At 38.0% G+C, this 21,189-nt stretch overlaps 1 protein-coding gene across 1 annotated transcript in view; it reads left to right on the forward strand.

Annotated features, from left to right (window-relative positions):
* The window catches only part of GALNT1 (polypeptide N-acetylgalactosaminyltransferase 1), an 86,804-nt gene that overhangs the window by 32,533 nt on the left and 33,082 nt on the right, over positions 1–21,189 (forward strand). Inside the window, exons 3-4 of the mRNA XM_054284693.1 lie at positions 8,812–9,044; positions 16,345–16,519. Coding sequence (XP_054140668.1) covers positions 8,906–9,044; positions 16,345–16,519 — 314 coding nt within the window. The 5' untranslated portion in view covers positions 8,812–8,905. The remainder of the gene's footprint in view (positions 1–8,811; positions 9,045–16,344; positions 16,520–21,189) is intronic.

Genomic DNA, 21,189 nt, shown 5'->3' on the forward strand with positions numbered 1-21,189 from the left:
CTCTTGCCTCTATTAGCAACAAAAGCTTTTCACTCATGAATTGCTCATTGTCTTTGTGCTGCCTCTGATACTCAGTGATGAAAATACTGCCTGTATTCTCAAGCTGAGTGTTTCTCTTAGTCAAGCACCTTCAGTAGCCCTCCCAGAGTGTGCATGCATAGTAGCTATGGTTTGGAAGAGGAATGTTTACTCTCTGTGAGCATCTGAGGTGTCAGTAACCCAATTTAAGATGCAGTTGTTTCAGGAGAAGAAATAACTGTCTTTTGGCTTATAAATCTGCTTTCCAAAAAGGACTGCCTGTTCTGCGTCTCTCATGAGAGGCAATTCTGTGCTTCAGTCTAAGAGGGAAAAGATTTGAATAGCAGTGATTTGAACTTACCTGCCAGGACTGTAACAACAGGCAATAACTTAATGGCCATGCAAACACCTACTTCTGTTTGCTTCAGGGTGTTCTATATCTGTGTATTTATTTTCTTATGTGTTGCAGTTAACCTGGGCTAATGATGTGCTCCAAATATTTGAAGCAGTTCTGTATAAAGATGTATAGTTGTTTTTTTGTTATCAGATTGGCAATATTAAGTAATTTAATTTGATTTCTCACTGGACATAATAGAAGTATGTTTTAAATTTTAGAGAAGTTGAGAAAATAGGAATGTGTGAAGAATCCCTGAATGAGATGTCTGGTTTTAGATAATTTTTATGCAACCTGTGGAACAAAAGAGAAATGAAGTTGTTGCCTCAGACATTTGAAATCTACTTCAAAGTCATAGAATAGACATCTAGTGAATCTCAGCTGGTTATATGACAGCAGTAGTCTTTGTACTTTTATTGTGTTCTTAATTTCCAAATTTTAGCTATCCTCTTGAGCTCTTGCAATATTTACAGTGATATTCTGATAGGGAATATTTCATCTCCCTCTTGGATCAATTTATTCCTTTTCTTGCATAGCAAAAATTGCTGTGAATAAAAGAATGTAAATCCAAAATCTGTGCATTGAATTGGGGTTTGATTTTTTATTATTTGATTAAAATATTGTTCTTCTGGTCCTTTGAAACCTTTGCCACTGCAGTTTCTTCCTGCAAGCAAGACAGGGTTTTCATAAAGTCAATCTAAATGTGATTTAAGGGTTTTCAAAGGTTTTCATTTGAGCAGTTGTGTAAATAATCTTTTGTTCCATTCTTAAAAATGCTGTATTGAGGGAATTTGGCATTTTTACAAACTCATTTGAGAAACCATTAAGCACCGATTTGTGAAATTATATACTGTTTTCAGAAGTTCAGTGACTTTAGTTGTTATATAGATACTGTTATATAGACACTGTAGAAGTATTTAGAGCTAATCTTAAAAGTTTAAAGGTTAAGTAAAGACTGCTTGAGTAAGAAGGTCCCTTCCTAACTGAAGTATTCTATGATTCTGTGATTCTGAATAGGGAGAATCAGAGGTTCAAGTAGACAATCACGTAGTTCCATACAGTTGTAAGCAGTTTGACAGAGTTGTAGTTGGAGTGCATCACTTTTGTTCCATTTTTGGTATTGCTTTTCTATGTAATGAGAGATTTTAACCTCACAAGAGCTTCTACTTTTGTAAGTATAATGCATTCTGTTAATTTGTTGGAAAGGAAGCATGAACCAATAGCTTCTGCCTTTGTGTATGAAGTTCATCCTTGTTTTTCAGCTGTAGTCAGCCACTTTTATGTTTGTTATTCTGCCTTTATTCCAAGGCCCACCATTTTTAGAAACACAATTGATTTTTTTTTTCAAATGGTCAATTAAAAAATTGACTTATGAATTAAAAAATTGCTTCTGATGAATTAAAAGTGTAGTCTTCCTACTTAGAGAGAGAAGAATAGAAATTTAGTGTGCTGACCTACATTTCTCAGATTTTTCTGAAGTGCAGGTTTGCTTTTAATGAATTGTTTTCAGACTAGTATGATCTGCTTTCTCTCATCACCTCCTCAGAACTTTCTTGCTGAATTGTACTGAACAGATGAATAATAAAACCTTTCAAAATCCATCAAATGAGCATAGCCCCATGAAATATTCTTCTCTTATATTAACTTCTGAGAAGAAGACTACTGGCATCCTAAAACTCTTTAGCCTGTTGAAATTTACCAGATGCATTTGTGTTACTGTGAAAAAGATGAAGAATAATCTGTTTTCCACAGGTGATGGGCTGACCTAATTTAAATGTTTTTTTATCACTTGCTTTCATAGCATTGAAAGGTAGGGCTTTGTTTATCCTCAAATCAACCTGTTTACTGATGTTCTGATGGTAATGAGCTCTCTGCAAACATGCACCACAACCAATTTAGAGCATGGGCCAGTAAAAAAGAAAAAAAAAAAACAAACCGAAACAAAACACATCAACACAGCAGCAAAAGTAATTCTGGAACCTGATTGTAGTGTTGGCATCACTTCTGGTTTCAAATATGAACGTAACCAATGGGATTGGACTCACTAATAGTTCAGAGATACAGAGCTGTAGACAATGCTCACTACAATTTGTGTTTGCTCCATTTTTTAGAAATTTGCTCAAAAATCCATAGGCATGCCTGATATGTTACCTTACAGTATGCCAGTTTTTCTCCTTCGCTACTAAGTAGACTGAGAAGCTGAAAATTCAGTTTTGTGTAGGCCATCAATCTTTCCTTAGAGGCTATTCAGTTAATCATTTTCCATTTGGTATAAATTGATATTAATAGCTTAAACATAGTAAATGTTGTGTCAGGATTTTGATGAGCCCTTATTTTGTGCCAGCTTCTGTTTGTTCATATTTGAAATTCTGGAAAACAAACTTTACATCAGCTTTGTCTGGTTACGTGCTGCATCCAGTGTAGAATCCTGATTTAGCAGAATAACAGCAATGAAGTCCTTTGTCAAGTCTGCCACAAAGTCATATTGAAGACTGATCACTGGTATAAACACAGATAAAGTTGATCCAAAGACAAAAATGACTGAGTATTTGTGTGGTATACTGAAAAAGAGTAGGTTTTCTTTCCCATGCCAACTGTGTTTGTAAAAGAGGTTGTTAAGTGCAACAATGTTCTTTATATGAGCAGTAATTTTAAAGATGACCTTTTCCTGTAGTGTCAAATATATCATGGATTTTGTCACGGGGAAGAAAAATTCACTTGACCTTCAGAAATAACAAGACTTGAATGTACCCATTTTTCCTCTTTTCACTTTATTCTTGATAAAGTACAACCTTTGTTCCTACCTTTTCCAAGGTGCTTTTAATACTCTTTTTTCTTCCATAGTATAAGGGTTTTGTAATCTATAATCCAGTATTTTGAAGGAATGAAAAGTACTTGGTTTTGCAAAAATCTTCAATTCTATTTCATTACTCTGTAGGTAAATGCAATTATTAGGTCTATGCATTTGAGGATTTATTTCTGTGGTTGCTAGGCTGGTTTTTAGATGCAGTTGACTTTCTTTGCCATAAGAACACACTACTGATTAATTTTGAATTTGCTCTCGGGCTCCAAAGGTTTCTTCCTGCAGAGCAGCTTCCTAGCATGGTAGTACCCAGCCTATATAGATAATACTCGTAGAATCATAAGATGGTTTGAGTTGGAAGGAACTTAAAAGGTCATATTCTAGTTCCAAGTCCCTGCCATGGGCAGGGATGCCACCAGCTAGATCAAGTTGCTCAGGGCCTTATCCAACTTGACCTTTAAGAAGAGGAATTTGTACTTTTTAGTTACTGAATATTTGAGGTTTTTACCTGCCTGTTTTTCTAGCCTTTTGACTGCCCCTTGAATTGGCCACTCAGATTCATTCCTGCATGTTGTTTCAGGGTATTGCCTGCATGCTCCAGCCCAGCTGGGTGTCACCAGCAACCTTGCTGAGTGTGCTTTCAGTGCTGTCCCTCAGCTTCTCAGTAAAGGCACCAGCAAGTGTCAGCTCCAGCTTTGGCCTCAGAGAGCTGTCACCAGTGGTTGTCTGTCAGCTGAACTTTGTATGGCTGGTCAGAACCCATAAAGCCTGGTGCTCCAGCTAGCTGTCCACCCCCCCTGATAACCCGCTTCTTTAGATTAAATCTCACTAAGTTCTGAAAAAGTACTCTGGAGGGCTATCACAGTCCCTGCTGAAGTTAATGCAAACACCATTCGCTGCTCTTCCCTTGTTCACCAAACTAATGCTCTCCTTGAAGTGAGTTGCCAAATTGTTAAAGTATGGTATGGCTTTGATGTATCTGTACTGCCTGTTTCCCTTTTACTTTTTGTGTTGTGGTGATTTGGTAGGGATTGGGTTTGCTTTATTTTGTTGTTTGTTTTTTGTTTTGGTGTTTTGTGTGCTTGTATGTAAGATTTCTCACATAATCTTTGCAAGGACTGAAGTGAGACTGACTTAGCAGATGGTTTTCCAGAATCTCCTTTCCTACTTGATGATAAATTTTTTCCTAATCTTGAAGATTGGGAATCTCTGGATCACCATTTCAGATGTTTCACAGATGACAGAGGATGGCCCTGCAGTAAGATCAGCCTGATCCTTCAGCACCCTCCATGCCAACTTTCTGGTGCCATGGAAGAGATCCCTGACCTAGTCTGTCCCCTACCTACGAAGTTTCACTCTTGCAGACTCTGCTTCCAATAACAAAGGGTCTGGAAATGGCATTAAGTATCTTAGTCTTTGCATGCTGAAGACTGGATCTACGTAATTCTCAGCCTTTTTGATTATTTTTTTTTTTTGTTATCCTTAAAGTGCCATTCTTGTTGCTGCTTTTGCCTTGTTCCAGCTTGTACTCCTGGATTATATGAGAACCTCCTCACGTGCTCAGGAAATGTAACTCAGGCTTATTCATCAGTCTTTCAACAGCATCCCTGGCAGTATAATTGTTGTGGAAGGGCACATCTGCAGGCTTTCCTTCTGTTGCCACAATTTCCTGGGTTTGTCTCTCTCAGCCTCCATTTTTGGGAGTTTCCATCCACTTATCCTTTGAGTGCAATGCTTAGCTGTCTCTTCTCTTTTTTTTCATCATGGGGCACAGACTCTCATGGCACTTCATGGTCTCTGTGGAGATGCACCCACCTGCTGTCCATCCTTGCTCACTTTGCTCCTTATCCTCTTCCACTGAAGAAGCAGCGCCCAGGCAGAGCGTTCCTCCCGTGGTTGAGGCCACCTCCACCTTCCAGCAGCAGAAGGAGGAACCAAGCCCTGAGCTCTGGGTCAAGGCTCTGGTATGCTAAGAGCAGTTGCTTCATCGGAGTTTCTGGGCCCCTCTGCTGCACTGCTCTGCTGGGGAAGCAGACGGGGGAGTGCTGTCATAAAAGCAGTGGTAAAAATGCAGTGTAATTCATGAGATGATAGACTGCCCAAGGGAATGAGAGCCTTCATCTAAAGGTACAGGGAAGGACCTTATCAATGGAAAACTGCGTGTTGAACTTTTGCATCACTGTCTTTTCATCACTTCCCCAAACCCTCAAAGGGTTCAAAGGGTTCACAAAGTGTCTTTTTGACATTTCACTGAACTGACAAAGGAATTTTCTTTTGTTGGAGGCAGATATACTGCCAGGCTATACATTCCTAAGCACTTGATATAGAGCAGCAAGTCTAGATTGTAGTTCTCCTGTGTCTTCCTAATCTGAGGACCCCAAAGCTCTGTGCTCCTGTGGGTTTTACACTGTTTTACAGCCTCATGTCTCACAAGTCTGAACTTCAAGAAGTGTGAAATTAAAAGAATTGGTAGAGTTTTCTTTCAAAACACGTATTTTATTAGCATTTGTACTCTTTAAGAACAAGCAGGGTGGTGGTGTGACTTCCTTCTTTGCCAAATAATTTCTATGGTATCCGGATTGCACCAGAAGAAACCTACTGTATGAAGAGTTTAAGGGCAGTCATGCACTGTGTCAGACAAATTTTGTCTGTATACAGTATTTGTCTCTGCCAGTGGCTGATGTGCATATCTAGGGCAGAGAATAGTGGAAACTGGAATGATACCTCCTTGCTGTACTCTCCTGGAATGCAATGACTTGAAGTTCACAGTCAGGGACTGGCCAAAGTAGGGGTGAGGATTTGGTATTTATTGCAGTGCTGGCAGGGGATGGTGGCAGGAGCTCCCCTGGATGACTGCACACTGTAGGGAATAAATTCCTTTTCTGGATTTTAACCTCTTGCTGCTGAATTCACTCGATTTCTGCCAATATATGAAGTAAGAGTAAAAGGCAACTGTTGATCTCTATTTGCCATCTCTGTACAGCTTTTGATTTTATAGACCTGCCACTTGGTTTAGGTTACATCTTTTCCAGACAGGAAAAGTGCTACTTTTGTCTTATAATAAAGCTGCTTTTTGTTGTATTCATCCTTTTGCACTTCTCACTTGTTCCTTCTAATCCTCCTATATCCTTTTTGAAATTATAAGACTGGATGTTCACGCAGTGCTCAAGATGAGAGAGCAGGTACTGTGTAATGGAGTAGTGATGGTTTGGTTTCTGCTTTCTACATAGTAGTCTGTAACAAATTTATTATTCTTTCACTGCTGCTGATGGTTTTACAGAATTTCATAGTACAGCTCCCAATATTTTTTTACTAGCTAGGAGGATAGAGTTCAGGTCCATCCTCCTATCTATTAAAAAAAAAAAACCCACTGAAAAAAACCAGCCAAAAAACTTCCAACTGAACAACCCCTGGGATTTTTTCATAATGTACGCCACTTAATGTTTCCTTGTGGTAATTTCATCTGTTACTTTATCATCAGGTTGTTAGTTACAGATCCTTCTGCAGTTCCTAATTTTTTTACAGTCATCCCTGTACACCAAAACTATATATATGCAAGCTGAGATCCCAAAAATAATTCATTCTTGTCATTTGATATGCACCTCTGCAGGAAGCAGAGGGTTGTACACCCTTCTAGCCTTGTACAAGTGGAAGGTCACAGCTCCCGTGCTGCTGTGCCATCCAGAGCTGTGTGACTTCAGTGTAAAGGAGTGCAGGGAGATAGCAATGTGTCTGCTGCCAATATGAAGAAATAAGATGTATTTAGAAAAGGGATGCCATGATATTTTCCCTTAAGAAGGGTGGGGGGAGGCAGGGGTCAAATTATGGCAATGAAATAGTAAAGGAAATGCAGTCTTAACGATGCAGGCCTTTAATGAGGTTTTTGTGTAGTCACAGCTGATGTGCTTTAACCCCAGCTGGCATCCAAGCCCCATGCAGCAGCCACTCGCTCACTCCCCACCAGCCCAGTGGAATGGAGGAGAGAATGGGAGGAATAAAAATTAAAAACAGTTGAGTTAAAGCAAGAGCTGCACAAACAAGTAAAACAAAACAAGGAGTTTATTCACCATTTCCCATGGATAAGCAGATGTTCAGCCATCCCCAGGAGAGCAGAGCTCCATCACAGACAGCAATTGCTTGGGGAAACAAAAGCCACCACTCCAAACATGTCCTCCTTCGTTTTTCTTGCCCCATCTTTATATACTGAGCTTTATATGATATGGAATATCTTTTGAGTCAGTTGAGGTCAGCTGTCCCTGCTGTGTTCCCTTCCAGTTTCTTGTGCACCCCCAGCCTCCTCGCTGGTGGGGTGTGGTGAAGAGCAGAAAAGGCCTCAACAGTGTGTAAGCACTGATTAGCAGTGACAAAAACATCCCTGAATTATCAGTGCTGTTTCCAGCACAAATACAAAACATGGCCTCTACTGGTCACAGTGAAGGAAATTACACCAGTCCAAACCAGCACAAACACTTGAGATTAAAGTTCCCTTTTCAATGAATTCTTCAGTTTTCACTGAAAGCATGTAAGAAAAAATTATTGTATGTAATTTGTAAAATCCTAGCATGTCTTTAAAGTCTCCTTATTTTATTCCCTTAATTTTCTATGTCAAGAGTGTCTGCAATTCTGGTTTTAACTGGTATTCTGTTCCCACTGGTAAACATTTCAGGAGTACTTTGAGTTGAAATATGTCAGTAGTGGTTGAAAAAAATTAAAAATTAAACCCTCTGTATTTTAGTGTAAGGAAGCTCAAAGCTGTTCTTGATTCTGCCCTACTAGTCATGGAAATATGCAGTCTTTGTAACAAAATCTGTAATTTGAGGTGGGCAAAAGAATTTCAAAGGTCGGCATTCTAAAATTGTAATGTATACACATTGAAAAAATATATAGAGGTTTGCTCTATAATCAAACATTAAACTAATAAAGGCAATTCAAGTGTCAGATTTGCTAACTTTAGCTTTGAATACCTAGTAAATGATCCTGGTGGCTTATGGGTACTTTGTTAACCTTGCCTGCTGTTTTATTTTACCAAAAGGGATGTTTGGTTTTGGTTTGCTGGAAGTGCAAAGCATTTGTCTTTGTGAGGCTTTTGTAATAGGCAATTAGACCCTGTGTAAAATCTTGGCATTTGTAGGCCAGCATTCCTAGTGATGGACCCAGAATGTCAGTGTGTGCTGCATGGGAGAAGCATGAGAAATATTAGCCACGGGATTCATGCAGTAGAGAGTGATACCCTGCTTCCCAAGATGTTCCTGGTTTTCATTCATTGGGGCTGTCCTGGTTTCCAGAGGATCCAGAGAGTTTCTTCTGATGTCATTAGATGTGCCTACCTTCTTTTCCAGTGGCTCAGCAGAGGACTCTGTTTTGGTCACTCATTTTGATGTTTCAGGTGATGAATGTTAACATCATAAAGGATTGGAATAATGCTGCTAAAACTGACCCTATTCCCTTATCTCACTGAAATGCATAGGATATTAATTTTCTTGCATACATCATAACATAACTAAACTGTTACCTTTAAAATGAGTTAAAATTTCTGCTTTTAGCATCTCAGGTAAATGTTGTGACTTCTTTTTCTTTTTCTTTTTTTTTTTTCCAGATATAGAACGTTGTCTCTCAAACTGGATTAAAAAAAAAACCCTGTTGATATTTTTATTTATACTTTTTTATTTTTGTACTTGACTTAAAGTGCCATGAAAAAATTTGCATATTGCAAGGTGGTCCTTGCCACCTCTTTGGTTTGGGTCCTTCTGGATATGTTTCTATTGCTGTACTTCAGTGAATGCAATAAATGTGATGAGAAAAAGGAACGAGGCCTGCCAGCTGGAGATGGTAAGTTTTCTGCCTAAGTATTCTTTAAACTATGCTCCTTTAAAATTGCACTCTTTTTAAAGATTTGGGATTTTTTTTTTCAACAATCTAGCATTGTGTCAGCATTTAGGAGTCACAGAATATTCTGTTTCTTTGAATGATTAGAGAGTAACCATGTTGCTTAAGATATACGTTGCAGACTCAAAGCACATAAGATGTAGAATTTTAAGCACTAATGTATATGAAATAACCCGAAAAAACTGTGCAATAAGAAATGCAGAAATCTAAGCCATGTTAATGCAGTCTAAAGCATATTTTAAATTTCCATGAGTAAGGAAGCAAAGGTGCTATTAACTTCATCAGACCTGCTAATAAAACAAAACAAGCCAACAACCAAGCTCGCTTGTCTGCCTCTCCCTGCAAAAAAAGACTTCAACCAGCCAAATTGAAAAAGACCCCCTGCCCTACAACCCACCTAACCCAAAATTTGGACAAAGACTGTAGCAATAAGGCACAGTAAATATTGTAAGGTTTATGATAATAGAATTAACATGGATGTAAAAGTGACAAATATGAGCACATGCTTATCTAGGTAACTTTTAAGTGAGACCTGTATTATTCAATACTGAAGGTTTTCAGATAAGCTTTCAGTTTTGTTATTGCCATCTTAGGGTTTTGAGCACCAATTAGATGAGCTGAGTGTGGGGTTGTTTTGTTTTGGGCTTTTTTGACAGCACTACTATTGATGTTGCCAACCTTATTTTTAGGAAGTTAGCATAGTTGATCACATGGGAGGAAGGACTGGTGCAGGGAGATTTTTCATCCCTGCAATGTCTCAGTGTATGCATTTAGAACTGCAGGCAGCTGCCACCTCCAGTTTGTTTCTGAAGCATCTCATTCTGTAGTTTGGAGTCTCTCTCTCTGAAAAGGCTGTGTCTGTGTTTCACTGCTGATGTTGGAAACCTTTTGAGTGATGCTAATTTTCAAGTCCAATTGGTTAATTGCACTCAAGGTTATTGCTTTCTATCACAAGAAACTTTTTCACCTGTTGACGTCTGGTGTGAGCCTTGACTTCCCTGGGAAATTTTCAGAAGTATTTTAAGAATAATGTTGCTCTGTTACAGAGTAACACTGGGGAGATATTTAAGAAGTGTCAGATTTGGTTTACTTGTTTTCTTTCCCTGTGATGAAAACAAGCCAATAAATCTCCACAGAGAGCACTGTATGGAATGTAGAATTTCTGTGCTCAGCACCTCTGGACTCCTGGTTTCACAACTGCATGTGAACGTTTCAAAGGGGTTCTAGTCCACCTGAATTTTGCAGAACTAACTTAAATTTTTCATTGCTGGCATTGCATTTTTTGAGTTTCTTTTTCAGTAAGAGGAGAGCAAAGTGGCAAGAATATTAATGAGGCTCATGTAGAAAGTATGTCTTCTACAGCAACTCAGTCTTTTTTGTCCTTTTTTTTTCCTTTTTTTTTTTTTCCTCCAGAAATTTGGAAATTTTTATATGGTAAGACAATGACTGATGTGTTGTTATGTAGGAATATATCCAATTTTTGGCTTCCCATAAAGCAGCTAACTTATGCCAGAAAACAGCAGGTGAAGTCAATATCTATCAACTTACTGTGATATATTGATAATGTTGGAATTTCAGATGACGTTACGTATGAAGTCATTGGGGGAACCTTCAGGTGAGGGAAAGTCTTCTGTTTTGACATATTAGTATTGACTTTCCCTATGCAACACTAATTTTACTTAATTGAGTACAGCCTTCATTCTGACCTTTACCCAAACCTGTGTGTGTTGAAATTCTTGATATATTTTTAAGATCTTATAGCTGGCTGGTAAACAAACAAAACCTTGTACACAGCTTTGTACATTTTCCTGTTTGGGAGGTGGGGATTTTTTCTGGGTTTTTTTTTTTTTTTCTTGGTTGGGGTTTTTTTTTTTTAATGGATGATTTGTAGTGAGGTTCAGGAATAGGTCTGCTAGAAACCTTGGTTGACCCTGTGACATTTCCTTTTAACCAAGCTTCATGCCTGATGATAGATATTTTTACTTGTTCCAATAGTTTACTGATTTGGAATCTCTAGTGGGTTTACTCCTGCTTAGAGTGGCTGGAGTCATCTCAGATAACATTGAGGCTATTTTGTCTGTGAAGCTTTTATCAAAATCTGCTTTTTCACTTCACTTTTTCCTCCGCTTTTAATTTCCATAATTGAATTAGTTTCCTTGATTCAGCATAAATTATGCTAGTGTTCTGAATTTAATATCCTCTTGTCCATGTCACTCTGCTTTATCTTTGCAATTCATGGAAGAATTCCATGGCATTTGATGAACTTACTCAACACAGGAGTAAGTTTTTCTGAAGAGTTTGTTTATTTCAGGTTTTGCTTGTCCAGTTGGAAAAATCATTCTTTAGCTATTTCAGCAGGAGCAAAGGATTTTGAGGACAACTTTGGACAGTTTGGGCTTTCATGAAGTTTGAAGGAAGTTTTCCATGGGTCTTTAACACAGAAAATGGAAGGATTTTCTTTTTATAGAATTAGGCAAGAGCCATAGCCAAAATTGTCTTTGGGCTCTTTTTCATTGGTATTGATGGCATAAGATACCATAATCTTAAATCAGTAATAGTAAAGGAATAGTAAAGGAATGTGCAACTGTGGAAAACTCAGTGTACATGGTTATAGGGAACTGTAAGGTGCATGAGATAGAAGCTTTGGTGTCTGCTCTGACAGAGATTAAAGCTGGGAGTTGAAGTGACACAGGTGTGGAGTTGAGGGCACAAAAGGTGAGGTAGAAAAGGGACAGGCCACTAGCCAGCTGAGGTGGAGGTGCCTTGGGAAAAGGGAGCCTGGCTTGGGGTCTGGAGAGTACAAGACTGAGTAAGTAACTAAGGTTGTACCAGAGGGGAGGGATAGTTGTAATCCAGTGACTGTAGTTGTGTGGGATGGTTTTTCTGTGGACTTAACCTTTGCTGCCACCACTGCCATGGTGGCCCACCCCCTCCACCATGGCAGAAGACTTCTGCAGTGGCTTCCCCAGGTAACCTGGAGAGCTGGCATCAGAACAACAATCCCTGAGCTGGGAGGAGCCTGTGCTATGCTGACTGGTATTGCTGCTCTTTCTTCTCCCTGCCATGACCACCCCAGAGGGGTTGGGAGAAAACTGGGGGAAGCCCTCTCCCAGTGCTCAGCTCTGAGGCTGTCTCACCTCCTCTGATGTGGATGGTTCACACCCCTTATCCAAAACACCACACATGTTCTTCCTATTGCCACATCTTCTGGGTGGTGGCTCCCTGTTTGTAATTCCTGAGGATTACTCAGTAAAACCCACAAAGAGTAATTCATTGTTGTTTAAGGAAGGTGGCTGATGTAAGTTTAAATGTTGCTGTGAATTGGAAAGAAAATCACTTAACTTTAGTAAGCATCATCCATGTAGTATTTTTTTCCAAATCTAATATTCATAGGATAGTTACTTGAGCCTTATTGTTTTCATTTGGGGATTGGCATTGCAATTTAGATTTCACAGCCTGGAACAGATCTTACTTAAAAAATGTAAACAAGTTTTAGACTTAAAGAGAGGGCTCAAGCTGTTCTCTAACAGTACAATTAGGGACCATTCTTGTAAACAAAATATACCTAGGTGGTAGTGTGGTTTTACTAATAAAATAATAATGGGTTTTTTTTTGTGTAGTTCTGTCTTATTTCTGTAAGAACCCTGAATGTCATCCCTCAGGTCTTGACTTAAATGGAGATGGAATGAGTCATTCTTTACCCCCAGTTATAGGCTTCCTAAAGGTCTGATTGCAAAAAAACCCCAACTTCCAGCTTTGGCACTTGATGTGGTTTCTAAATAAGCTTTCAGATTCATCCTCTTTCTCTTTTTTTTTTTTTTCTGACCTGAAGGTGCATTCCCCTTATGTAATGATTAGAAGCCCTGGATGCTGGGGAATCTTTCAAAATTAGGACTGGTGATTTGCAAGAGTCATGGAATCTCAGCTCCTTGGTATTTACAATGACAAAGTTAAACTAGGACCAGCCATTTTTGTCAATTGCCAATCAAGACCTTGCATTCTGAATTTGGAGCTCTGATAAAGATGGAATCTCTGAATTGTGTCTTGCTTCTAAATAATCTCATCTGCATGAAAAAAATCCTAAGAAAAGGGAGCAATTTCAAGATTTAATTATTGAAAATGTGAACCATTTGTCATAAATCAGTCTTGTTGTATTAAGGTTGAGGGGTGTGTAAGAGGCAGAACTGCTCTGAACTTTTACGTGTCCAAACAGCTTCTTGTAATTATGGTCATGCATCCAAAGGTGATTGGACACTTTGCATTGGTTTATGTAGGCTCTAAAAACATCTCACCAGAGGAATCCACCCCTTTTTCCTGGCTTTAGATGGTCTTAGATTTTGAATTATCTGATTTTCATCAGGCATATTGCCGGTAAAAAGAAATTTCTAGTCCACAGAAATAAAGAGTTCCTGATTTTTAAATGAAGATCTGGAAGAGATCAAGCCTTCTTTGAAACTAAGGGTTTACTGATACAAATAAGAAGTATCTGGAAATACATTACTAGATCTCTTATTTAATCAGGTAGTGATTCAGTCATTAATTGAGTTCTGAAACCTGTAGCTATAAATTTCATTTCTGTTTGTTAGAAAAATGCCATCAGTACATAGAGTCCTTCAAAGGAAATTTTTTTTCTGTATTAAACTGACAAAAGAACACTGTGGTCTGAATTCTTAATGATGCATTTATTAGTAATTTGGGGAGAACGTTGTTGGTTGGTGTTTGTGTGAAACCTACATGCTTCTGTGGGAAAACAGATTAACATAAAAAAACCCCAAGGGAAGATGGTTCTCAGAAACTTGAGAGAACATCTTCTGATGGTTAACTTTTCTTGGAAAGTCATTGCCCTGCCTGTGCCTTAGCTTGACTGTTTGCATTTAGTGAGTTGCACAAAATATCTGGATCTAGTTGGTTGTTGCTGGATTTTTCTGCAAGGAAAATGAGGTACTGAGGCAAAATGTGTAATCAAGCAGTATGTATTTACTAATGAAATTTAAAAATTTAACTTATTAATTTGTGGGATTTGTACACCAGTATCCAAGTCACTGATGTGCTGAACTCTCATCTTAACAGGAAGATCTGCAAATGTGAGAGATGAGCTTTTGGCTGATTTAGCTATTTAGCTATAGTTTAACTGGTTTAGTGAAAGTTAAGAAAGAACTGGAAGTGTAAATGAAACAGGAAATTATTTTTTTCTTTTAAATAGGTCCTTTGGTATTAAGACACTTGCTCTTCAGAACTCAGAAAAACATGCTGCACACAACTATATTCTGATAGGGTTTTTTAAATTGTTTTAGTTATGTGGAACACTCATTGTTAAATCATTTTCTAAGTGAACCTATGTACTCATTGCTACACACTTAACAAAAGTTGCTGTGATAGCCCAGATAATAATAGCACGCTGGATATATAAAATTAAGCCCAAATAATTACTTTATTGTATACCATAATTTTAAGTTAATTACCCCCCGGAAGGCACAAATTCTAGTTGAAAAGGTTATGCAATTGCAAGTCAGCAGTTTGATGCAGGTTCCAGCCATACCTTCTGATGAGGCAGAGATGCAAAGCAGACTGCTTGCTCAGCTTAGCCTGTGGCCCATCTGCTCAGGATCTGCTGGAACACACTTACTCCATCAATTTTCACTGGTTGAGTGGCTGGCTGGCAACTTCTAGGGTTTTGTAGCTCAACTGGCCATCAAGGAGAGTTTGGTTGAAAGAAAGCACCCCTGTGATGGGAGGAGGATGGGAGGATTTTCTCTGCTAAATGCTCCTGTGTGAATGCAACTACTGCAATCGCTTCAGGTACTTGAAAATGAAAGTTTCTCAAGGAGGATGTGGTACTTGTTCCCTGTTAGCACTAAATGCAGACCAGCAAAAAGCCTCATTTATTAGTAATATATATTTAAGTCATAGTGTTTCAGCAAGGATGGAAGGCTCAGGACGGTTTTTTTAAATTTTCTTTTTATTCTTTACATGTCTGTTTACTCTCTGCCTAAGGTTTAATTACGCTGTTCTATCCTAGATGCAAATTAAAGGTAATTTCAAGCTAGGCTTGCTTCTTGGGGATTTGGTGTCTTTAATTTAAATACTTTCTTTTCCTCTGTTTAGATCTTAAATTGCTATTATTTAAATTAAAACTTTTACTGAATTTGTAAAGCAGTAATATAGTTCAAATTCAGTATTTGAGCATTTCTGTTTGGGAGAAAAGTGAATGGTACTTGTAAAGAGAAGTGTAACTTTTTAAAAACTGTTCTGATTTTTTTACATATTTGGTTTAAAATCCTAAATAATTCAAGGGTCTGAATTCCTTTTCTCCCATTTTTTCTCTTCAGTTTTATCAGTTATTTGATATTTAAATTTCTTTGGGTTTAGGATGTGTAGTGTTACTGTTTTGAGTACTAATGCTAAACTTCAAAGTGTAATTTTGTTGCATAAAAATAACATTAGTACAAACAAGAGAAATTGTTTCTAAACTGTTGCTGCCAATGTCATTCTGTCAAAATAAAAATGTGGAAATAGATGTAAAGCTCCACTTTTACTTTAATTGAACCTTTACTGTTCTGGGACATTATTTATCACAGAATCACAGAATAAGCTGAGTTGGAAGGGTCCCATCAGGGTAATTGAGGTCACCTCCTGGCCCTGCATAGGGCACCCTAAGAGTCTCACCGTGTGCCTGGCACTCTTGTTCAAAGACTTCTTGAACGCTGTCAGGCTGCTGCTGTGACCACTTCCCTGGGGAGCCTGTTCCAGTGCCCCAACACCCTCTGGATGGAAAACCTTTTCTAATATCAAACCTAAACCTCCCCAGACACAACTTCAGGCCATTCCCTTGGGCCCTGTCACTGTCACCACAGAGAAGGGATCAGTGCCTGCCCCTCCTCTTCCCCTCGTGAAGAAGTTGCAGACTGCGATGAGGTCTCCCCTCATTTATGTCCCAGATTTTTTTGCACATGCAGGCTTTCCTGGAAAAGTTGAATTTTCCTTTACAGGAACTTTATAAAGTCAATTATGATGTAATGGTGGATAGAAATAAATCCTTATTGGTTTTTTACATGAATTCTGGTGTGTAAGAAAAGCACTTAACTATTTCTGTTAAACTCCCAAATGTGAAGATTTGTTTTCACTTTCAAAACCTGGTGGGTTTAGGACTGTTCTAAATGATTGCACTCCTACAGTGCAAATTAATTTATTAATAAACAAAAACAAGCTTAAAAGGAGTTAGTAACATTTTATTTTTTCAAAGTTCCAGAACCCATGCAAAAACCACATGAAGGACCTGGAGAGATGGGGAAGCCTGTGGTCATTCCAAAAGAGGAGCAAGAGAAAATGAAAGAAATGTTTAAAATAAATCAATTTAATTTAATGGCAAGTGAAATGATTGCACTCAACAGATCTTTACCTGATGTCAGGTTAGAAGGGTAAGTACTTTCTCTTGTATTTAAAAATGTACTCTCTTTAAATGAAGAATGTGTGAAGACTAAGCCAAAAGAACAGTACAGGTCTCTAAGATATTACCATTCAAGGAAACAGTTGGAGGATTTCCTGTTTATAAGATACTTATTAGTAAAATAAGATGGACCAACAGAAACCAGTTTTCTTCAGTGTTATTTAACTTTGAATCTGATTACAAGTATGAAGCCTATTCAGGGAATGGAAATTAATTTGGCTGAAGGAAAGTTAACTTAAGCATCGGCATTTCAGGAGAAAATCGCTTATTTGAAAAATTCATGCATTGCTTGTAATAAGGCAGACTAAAATCCTGCATTATATAAAATAAAAGAGATTGGGTGATGAGAGAAATACTTCAAAAATTTTCTTACCTAATGAAATGTGCAAAGGCTCATTTAGATTGCATTACAATGTTTTCTAATATCCATCTGGTTTGGTTTTGATCTTGCCTCTAGAATATTGATCCTTTCAGAGCTATTTGAGTCATAAGTAATTAAAAAGAAAATTGTAGCCTTGTTTTAACAAAAAATAAGATTGCTTTACTCTCCTGGGACTATGACAGGATAGATGATGACTCCCCCCACCTCAGCCCCTCTTCTTTATGAAAGGGGCATTCGGGTTGAATAAAACTTATGAAACAAAATTTTCCTAATTATCTACATTATCTTCTTGCAAGAACAATTTCTTTAGAAGCTCTGCTTTGCTGCTGTATATACAAGGCCTGGATGAATTGTTTTCATCTCCTCTGTCAGAAGATAATATTAGCAGAGTGAGATGAAGCTCTTGCTGCTTTTCATTTTTAATGAGTGATAAAGAACTGGTTTGTAGGTGCCTTCATCTGTTGTGATGAAAGTGATTCTGTGAGTTCCTGGTAGGGCTGGTGTTCTTGATGCATTGCTGGTGTTCCTAATAATGAAGGCATATTTTTCAAAATATGATTTCACAAGATTGAAATAATATATTTTAATTTTTAATAGATTTTCAAATATGAAAACATACTTTTGTGGCTCTAAAAAGTTGACTTAATTGTAACCTTTGTGAGGTCTAGACTTTGAATTAGAGAAAAATGGGAAAAGAAATGGTTATAAACTATTAAAAAATTATTACCTAGGCATAACTCAAGTTTGCAGGCAATTGAAATTGCTATTTCAAAATCCAGTTTAGATTTTTGTCTTTCACATTTGGTTATGCTCTGCAGTTATTGTGTTTCACAGTGAGACATGTGCTATAAGTTTTGTAGTGTTGCATTTGCTTCTCTTTTCCATTTTTTTTTCTGTGTGCAATACTCTCACTATACTCAGTGTGTGAAAGTGGAATCTTAGTATAAAATTTTAGGTATAACCTCAGGACAGAGTTGGTTTTTTCTGTTCTTGTAAGTTCCTGCCAAAATTTTAACATTTTTGCGTGTGTGCATTTTTAGTATTTATGAGAGAAAAATGCTTCCCAAAAATCTCTTCCATTTGTCGTCTTTTCAACGTGTGCTTTATAAAGTCATGGTAATTAAGAAGTCATGGAGAATGTTAACCTTTCTCTGTCAAATTTGAGAACAATACTGTGTTTATCCCTAATGCAAGGGTGTCTTAATCTGTATGTGTGGCTCAGTATTAATCTTTGAGAACGCTGTAACCATTTTCAGAATTGTGAACACTATAAATACACTCTGGTGTTGTGTGTATGTCTGATGAAACTATTTATCTGATTAGCCAAAATACTCCAAAGTCAGAAACACTCTGTGCTGCATTAGTGGAATTACTTCTGTTATAATTTGTTCTATCTATGTCCCTGGTAATATGGAAATAGTTTGTGGAGAAGGAGAATGGGTAATTTTTAATCATTCCTTACCACATTTATGTGCCTACAGCACAGCTGCCAGGAGCACTTTCAATCAAGGTTTTGAAAAAGCAGGATATGTTCAAAGGCACGCTTAGCTGTTCAAGCATGTAATTATTTTCTTCACAAGTTTTGTGGGTTGCTTCCTTTAATGTGGTGTGGCGGGAAGAAGTGATTATTTCAAGTCCTCTAATTCTCCAGCATGTCAGTTTTTCTGAAGTACAGAAGCCTGCAGAGGTTTTGCCTAGCGGTTAATCATTGGAAAGCTGGTGGAATTAAGAGTGCCAGGACCAATTTGCCACATGTATTTAATGGGAATGGCATGACATGTCAGCTTGAGAGCAGTTTTTGAAGTAGACTGCTTCATCCTTCAATTAGCTTCCAGTTCTGCCAAACCCTTATCACCTGTGCAAAAACAAGTGTGTTGGTCCTGGAGTGCTCATAGGTTAATCTCTGCAGATGATCCACTTTGGGCACTCTGTTTCTGTTTTGGCCAAGAAATTTTGATCCCTTACTAGAAGAACAAAAATGTGAGCTTCTTTAATAACTTCTAGGCACTTCTCCAGCTAAGGGAACTCCTCAGTACAAGACGTCTACAGAAGTTGGCATCTCTGCTCTGCCAAGTGTGCCCCAGCTGTATTTACAGGTTTATATCTATTTTTATTATTTGGCACAAAATTACTGATGCACACAGACACCTATAAAATCATTGACATGTGCCTGAATTGCTGGTCACTTTGTGTCTGTAGCCAGGAACATTGCTCTACTTCTCTTTATCCCAGCTGAGTGTGATGTGCCCAACAGAAAAAGCTAAACCAGAACAAATTTTTTTAGCCTGGATACTTCCCTGAATCTGGACTGGGACACGTTAGTATAACAAACTAATATGATGGACAAGGCTACAACCTCTGGAGGAAAGCTGTTGCAGGGGAAGAAGCAGCTGTGCATACCAGATTGGTTTGAAGTTGTTAATAGAATTATTCTTGCAAGCATGTCTTATTTCTAGCCTGTGAATCAATCATCAAAGTGGGAGTTGGTTCACAGTTGCCAGGAAAATATGCAGCTGTGGGCTTGACATGACAGCAGAGAGTAAAAGATGGATGATCAGGAACACTGGTGTCTTGCCTTGATTTTGCTGAAGACGAGGGAGGCAATGAATAAAATAGGTGCCAGTGAGTAAAGTACATGTTCAGCTGTGGCTGTGTGCCTTAGATTGATGTTCAGGCAGGAAAGTGGGGAGGTTGAAAGTATGAAATTTGCACATGTTGTATGACTTGGTTTGGCTCTCAGTGCTGTTGGAGGTGACTTCAGAAACTGCTTTGCAAAATGAAGAATGAGTATTGTGTTCTAAGGCTGAGCTTTCCAGCCTGAACTCATTAGTTAGCAATTTGTGGAATATATAAAACTTTTAAGTAGACATTTGTTCCCTGTTGTGAGAGTTTAAACCAAATTCTGAGATTTTTTTTCTCTTGAAAAGAGCTGCTTCAAACACTTTTTTTCCAGGCACAAGCAATCAAGTCTTCAAACAATGAAGGCATACCTGCAGCAGAATGATTTTGTGTTCATGTAGGCTCTGGTCCCCTCTGGAGCTTGTGATGCAGTGGTAGCAGGATGTCATATTTGCAGGTTGATATTTCTTGGATTGATGATGGGCTTCCCCAAGCAGACCTGCAGGAATATCCACGCTCCTTGCTGATCCCTCAGCAATCCTTTTTCCAAGGCTGCATGTTCTATACAATTTGTCATAAAAGATTTTCCTTTTCCTTTTTTCCAATTGGTATAATTTTGCCAGAATTAAGGGTATCAGGCATCTTATTATACCTCATTTAGTTCTGCAGAGTGTCTTGGATCTTTTAACTATCATTTTCTCAAACTGTCTGTACTTAGGAAGGTAGGTGTACTGGTATTTTGAGTGCTATAAATCATGTTAAGGTGTAATCAGAGTTTGTAGCTAGATGACCCTGCATATTTTGAGTCAACTGTGTTTAAATCCATACAAATTACAACTTCAGCCACTTCATGGAAAAAAGTAAGGTGCATATCTCTGAGATCTTCATGTTTGACTGGTGCATTAATGTTGTCAGATTGTTATTATTGAAGGGTTTTTTTCTGGATCAAATACCCTTCTCAGTTCCTGCTGCCAAGCTTGCTTCCACAACTGGGAGGAAGTAGACTATTTTCCAAGTTGAAAGCCATTCTTCTCTGTTACGTGTAGGTTGTGGAGTTCATGACAATTATGCTGGTCTTCTCTGAGTAAATCTAGTAAAATAGTAATTCTGACTGATTCTGTCATATCTGTGGTTGGAAAGAACAGAATTTAGATTTCAGCACTGTTAATTAGATGATACAATGCAATTTTTTTCAGTTACCACAATTTGGTTTTCATATCTGTACTTTAAAAATGTAATGTTAATTTTAAGTATGACATATGCATGTGAGAATGTACTGGAATTCAGAATTTTAGCTTCTCAAAGCAAATTTATTTGCTCTATACTTTATGTTACTATAGTTGAATCAAAATATAACACATCCATAAAATTAACACAATCTCAATGTGAGGAAAATAGCTTGAGTAGAAGTATTCATAGTAAAACAAATGAAGGCACACATGCAAGAGTGCAGTCTTGGGACTCAAGTGTGATATTTCAGGGTTTTTTAAAAGACAGCACTCAAGGTATTTGCTTCTATATGAGGCTTGTGTAAGTGTGCTTTCTACTTAGTTATTTAATTTAGGAGAATAGCTAAGGGGTAGTTTTATACTACATATAATTTGGTGTAAATGTGGACTGCAGATGAAAGACGTTTTCTC

The sequence above is a fragment of the Melozone crissalis genome, unplaced genomic scaffold (assembly GCF_028551555.1).
Source record: "Melozone crissalis strain CALT ecotype California unplaced genomic scaffold, PUWL_Pcris_2 ptg000042l_1, whole genome shotgun sequence".
Taxonomy (NCBI): Eukaryota; Metazoa; Chordata; class Aves; order Passeriformes; family Passerellidae; genus Melozone; species Melozone crissalis.